This window comes from Scardinius erythrophthalmus (genome assembly GCF_964197995.2).
Source record: "Scardinius erythrophthalmus genome assembly, chromosome: 15".
NCBI lineage: Eukaryota > Metazoa > Chordata > Actinopteri > Cypriniformes > Leuciscidae > Scardinius > Scardinius erythrophthalmus.
Genome location: NC_138235.1, coordinates 14,493,569 through 14,499,568, shown reverse-complemented (window position 1 = coordinate 14,499,568; position 6,000 = coordinate 14,493,569). Strand labels below are relative to the sequence as shown.

General features: G+C 41.4%; 1 protein-coding gene across 1 annotated transcript in view; it reads right to left on the bottom strand.

Annotated features, from left to right (window-relative positions):
* Nucleotides 1-215: 215 nt before the first annotated feature.
* The window catches only part of kcna10a (potassium voltage-gated channel, shaker-related subfamily, member 10a), a gene marked incomplete at its 3' end in the record, with an annotated part of 28,705 nt that continues 22,920 nt past the window's right edge, over nt 216-6,000 (bottom strand). Inside the window, exon 2 of the mRNA XM_081387470.1 lies at nt 216-2,045. Within this exon, the coding sequence (XP_081243596.1) occupies nt 216-1,907 (1,692 nt within the window). The 5' untranslated portion in view covers nt 1,908-2,045. The remainder of the gene's footprint in view (nt 2,046-6,000) is intronic.

The following is a 6,000-nucleotide window of genomic DNA, read 5'->3' as shown; positions in this document are numbered from 1 at the left end:
TTTATATCTCGCAATTCTGAGAAATAAAGTCAGAATTGCGAGATGTAAACTCGCAATTGTGAGATAAAAAGTCGCAATTATCTTTTATTTTTTTTTATTTTGTGGCGGAAACAAGCTTCCATAATAATCTCTTGATTTTGGGGTGAAATATGACCTGCAGATGTTTAATGTGATTTATGCTCATGAAAATGAAGTTTCAATATGGGTTTTAATACTTAATACTTCCCATTTGCCTTGTTCAGAGAGGAACTACTTGCATGTTTTGTATTGTTCCCTGACTTTGAAGCTTCATCGGTTGTCTCAGCTATGGGCTGCTTCTCCTCCTGCTCTGTCTCTCTATGGTAAAAGTAGTTGAAATTGGAGACTATCACAGGCACTGGCAGGGCGATGGTCAACACCCCAGCAATGGCACATAAAGTGCCCACAATCTTACCACCTAGTGTAATGGGACACATGTCTCCATAACCCACAGTGGTCATGGTAACTACAGCCCACCAGAATCCATCAGGGATGCTAACAAACTGGGTGTTGGGGTCGTCCACCTCAGCGAAATAGATGGCGCTGGAGAAGAGAATGACGCCAATGAAGAGAAAGAAGATGAGCAGCCCAAGCTCCCTCATGCTGGCCTTGAGTGTCTGGCCCAGGATCTGCAGGCCTTTGGAGTGTCTGGAAAGCTTAAAGATCCTGAAGACTCGCACCAGTCTAATGATTCGCAGGATGGCCAGGGACATATTCTGCCCTGTGTTGGTCTTATGGGTGGTGGTCACGATCTCAGTTATCAAAGTGACAAAATAGGGAACAATGGAGACAATGTCAATCATGTTCATGATGTTGTTGAAAAATTCTCGTTTGCTTGGGCAGGCCATAAAACGCACCAGGAGCTCGAAGAAGAACCAGATAATGCAAGCGGTCTCAATGATGAAGAAGGGGTCGGAGAAGGTGCTGGTGATGGTTTTGGGGGAGGCGCTTGGAGGAGAACCTGAGGGATGCGTTTGGTTTAAGGAAAAACCAGCAGTTGGAAAAATATCCTGCTCCTCACGGAATTCTGGGAGAGTCTCCAGGCAGAATATGATGATGGAGATGACGATGACGAAGACGGAAACGAGAGCAACCCCTCGGGCTGCGTTTGAGCTCTCGGGATACTCAAAAAGCAGCCAGAACTGCTTGTGGAACTCATTGGACGGCAACGGGACCTCCACTTCTTTGATAAAGCCTTCCTCCTCGCGGAACTGGTCCATGGCTTCCTGTCCTAACTCGTAGAAGATGATCTCATCTGAGAAGACATCTAAAGGTACATTCGCAGGCCGGCGAATCTTGCCCCCCGACTGATAGTAGTAGAGGATCCCATCAAAGCTTGGACGATTGCGGTCAAAGAAGTACTCGTTTCTCATTGGGTCAAAATAGCCCATTCTTTTCATTGGGTCGCCCAGAAGAGTCTCATTGAACTGGTTGAGGGTCCTCAGGCGGGTTTCGAAGCGAAGACCGGCGATGTTGATGATGACCTTCTGATCACCCTCATCAAGACCTCGCTTATCAACAAACAAGTCCTCGTAGCATTCTTTGGCCAGTTTACTGAAGATTGTCTCACTTTGTGTTCCTTCACTGTTCAAAAGTAACTTCCAGTTGGAAATTAGACTAGCACAGCTAGCACGTCCTCTCCTTGTGCGAGGGGGCAGGACAGGTGATTGCGGTACATCCAGATTTGGTGGGGTCTTCTCTTTATATGGTGACACTTTTGCAGTATTGCAGTAGGTGCTGCCAGGCCCAAACTCTGGCATTTCTACTGTCAAAGCTGTCATCTCATTGGGATAGTCTGGGTCATTGAAGTTGTCCACACAGTTGTCAATATTTTCCATACTGTCAAAGTCGACTAGTGCCACCTCCATCCTTCCAGCCTGGACCGTCATGTGGCCCCAGATATCACACAACAGCCCAATTCTACCTTCACCAGAACAAAATCACTGGTTTAATACTTCAAATGCTCTTCTGCATTTGATTCTGAGGTGAAGGTCAACAAACTGAGGAAGAATCAACAGTGATGTGACCTGCAAAACAAAGAAGAAGTGTTAGAGCGTGTTTTTGCATAGTAAAATTCAGACTAAAGCAGTAAATGGTGTTTGAGAGGCACATTGTTTCTTGGTAACTGCTCTGAGACGAACCCTAAGGAGAGCAGCTGGTGAAGGTGACATATTTTGGGAGGTGTCAGCATCACAACACTTCCAAAAATGCCAGTCGTTGCTGGGTTATTTTTGTTTTCGCTGATAATCTACTTTACACTGCAAATGTGGGAGTGATGGCAAATTTCACAAGTCTATCACAATCCACGAAGGAAACGTTAAACATCCTCTTTTGGACTGACATGTTCAGCTCTTAGTATATTTTTTCATTGTTACAATGTTTTTATGAGAATTAAACACATGTCCTCCTCCAATTCACAATTACTGTAATGCAAAAGAAATAATGATATATTAAATGAACTATTTTAAAAGTATGGTCACACTTTATATTAGGTGTCTTTAGCTACTATGTACTTACATAAAAATACACTTGTTGTGTTGTATTGCAAAACACTTGTGCTGCTATTGAGGTGGGATACGGGACAAGTTTAGGGACATGTCGGGTGGTATGGGTAGGTTTAAAATCCCCATGAATCCAAAATTGATGTTTTTTGGCTTTTAGTATGAATATGTTCGTCTTACTGTTATCTATAATCTAGTGTGCTCCAACACAATGACAAAATTTGCATTTAGAAGATATAAGCATTCAAAACTTACAGTCTCTCACTTCCGCCAATATGGATCAATGATTTTGATGACATCACTCTGCACTTCTCTTCAGATTTTCTGTCCAATCAAATGCTCTCTAGAATCTGAAGCTCCGCCCCCTACATTATAAATAGACGCTGAATCTGCGGCTGAAATCGGTCACTTGTTCACACATTTACTATTTTCTACATGGTGAATGGCATATAGTGCACAACATAGGGGATAGGGAACGATTCAGAAAGTGTAAATATGCTTTCCATTGGGGCGAATGAAGTCTGGTTTCGTGTCAGTCTCACGCCGCAGCTCCGGACCAGAGACACGATAGCACAGAGCGGATCAAATGTGTGAGTCGGCGCAGGCCAGAAAACATATCAGCATTTGAATTCTGCACAGAATGCTGTATTTTAAAGCGATATGGAGGAGAATAGGAGGAGAAACGGTTAGAGATTAGGAGGAAACTGCAGCTTTATCGAGCTCAACGGCTCTGGCCGAGTTGTGATATAAAATAAACGCTATTGGCTATTTTAAAAAACGGGAGGAGCTGTTCGATATGTCCCGCCCTGTCTTCCTGTTTCAGTGGAAATTATGTCAACACATTGAATAACGCTACACGTTTAAAGGCACTTCAGTGGGCCTTTAAGGATGGGTTAAGAGGTAAGGGAAAGGTTAACAGTGGGATACAGTATATATGTATATATACTGACAATTAATTACTGACAATTAATTACTGACAATTACATGCAAGTATTTTTTAGTACAATTTAAAATGTAAAAACATTGTAAGTGCATTGTATTAAATGATTAATTTAAATGTTAGTAAATAGTAGTTAAAGACACTTAATATAAAGTGGAACCAAAAGTATTTATACATCATGGTAGTATATGTTGTACTGTTTAATTTAAATAAATAATAATGTTTTTATTAAACAACAATAAATAGTGCATTAAAAAAAAGAACATTTAAGGGATAACACCATTAACAATAACTGGACAGATTACATGAATGAGAATTTGGAAAGATTGATTATCATGAATGTATGTGCATCTTAAAACAGGCTTTATGCAAAATATTTAATAATTTTGTATTTTCTTTCTTTTGATTTTGGGGTAAAATGTGACCTAGTCACCCATTCATATTAACACTCAAATGCTAAAGGTTGCAAAGCTTCTTTGCATTCCCATATCCTCTCGCTGTCACAAACTCGAGTTTCGTACATGTGACCGGACATTTGGACGGGTTCCCTGCTGTTCTTAATGTGACGTTTCCCGTTTCTATGGTGACACACCTCTGACACAACAGCCGGCCGGACATCACCTCAGCTAATGTGTAACCCCTGTCAAACACTTGACACCAGAGTCCTGGCCTGTGAGGCGGTGTGGGAGAATAAGAGAGCCGCCGAAAGAGAAGTCGAGAGATAGCAGCAGAGCCAAGGAAGCCGAGAGAGAAAGAGAAACTGTTGGCCCAGTAAAGGCCAAGACTGTGGGGAAAACAATCGCCCCTCATCTAATTCACTTACTATTCCACTGACCTGCATTGGGTTCAGAGGAAATGTTGCAATGCCTTCAGCCAAGCTGTACAAGTCATTAATAACAGGACTGAGTATTTCTCTCTGGTGGTTTTAACCCCGGTAATCAATAGCCGCATTTCCATTACCCTTCAAATTGCGCAAATTTAAACTGAGAACTGAAAATACGCATTTGCAAAATTTATGCATTTGAAGGTCATCTGGCGTACGTAAAAGTCAATCATTTTTTAAAGATGACAGTATGTTTGGACAGAAGATTAAAATCATACAAGTCAAAATAATTACTGGAATACTGGATTCTAAACAACAAACAAATGCCAACATTTTTCAAGATCTTGAAGCAGATAGGAGGGAGAAACACCTCATACATGGCCCTCCTAAGTATACGTGTCTTTCCTTGCCATTAATGCTTGGATAACACACCTACGTCTCCTTCCATTAAAAATAATGGCCAGTGCGGTGGCTGGGATATATGTAAACCTCCCAACATCCATTGCCATGATTTTTGGAATGACTTATTGCGAGATGAAAAAAAAAAAGTTTAGTCGCATAACATCAATTAATGGAAACGCCGTCATTTCGACATTTAGAAAATATCGCAAATGTTTTGCACAAATCTGTAATGGAAACACGACTAATGACATTAAAATTGAATACAACTCGTCCCACACATTTGTACCGTGGATGTGAATGATACCTCAGATCTACTACACTTCTAAGTGACTTTTTTTGCCTGGTGGACAATGAAAAACAGGTGCAAAATCCCACTGACTTACATTGAAGGAGGGCTCTGAGTTCAATGTAGAGACAACAATATCAGGGATGAACATGACTTGGTTAACCACAATCATCCTGAATATCCTAGAAATCACCGCTTCGAACACATTAGCTACCACAGAGCAATGCTAAAAACAATGGCTATAAACAAACAAAATAAAGAGTTTTGCAGTGTCCTTGTTAAGCCTGTTTTATACTTCTGCGTCGAACTCACGCCGTAGCTACGTCGTAGGCTGCGTGTAGCGCGCGTACCCTTCGGCGTACCCTGACGTGCACCTCTTCAAAAATGTAACAACGCGTCAACTCTACGCGGACACAAGCGCTGTGATTGGTCTGCTAGAACCCCTCCCTCGGGTTTCACATGCACGCTCCCTCTGCAAGTGTAATTGCGCGTCAACGCGGACAACGACGCAGAAGTATAAATGAAAACCAACGCGTTGCCTACAGCGTAGAGGCTTAGGCGTAGGTCCGACGCAGAAGTATAAAACAGGCTTTACACGTCTTACATGTAGTTACTATAGTAATAACTATAAATGCATAATTACAACTAGTCCTAGACTAAACCTAATCTATCCCTAACCCTATAGTAAGTAGTTAATTTACTCAGTACTTTAATGTATAATTACACTGAAACAAGGACACCCTGAAATAAAAGTGTAACAGGAGTTAGTTTTAGGTTACACTTTATTTCGACGGTCCAGTTTAGACATTCTACCAACTAAAAGTAACTTTGCAACTAACTAACTCTCATTAGAGTATAAGTAGACTGGTAGGGTTCGGGTTAGTGGAATAAGTTGACATGTAGTTGCAAAGTTACTTACAGTCAGTAGAATGTCTAAAGTGGGCAATCAAAATAAAGTGTAACTGGATTTGATTTCATGCATGTACAGCAGAGGTGGACAAAGTACACAACTTCCTTACTTGAGTGAAAG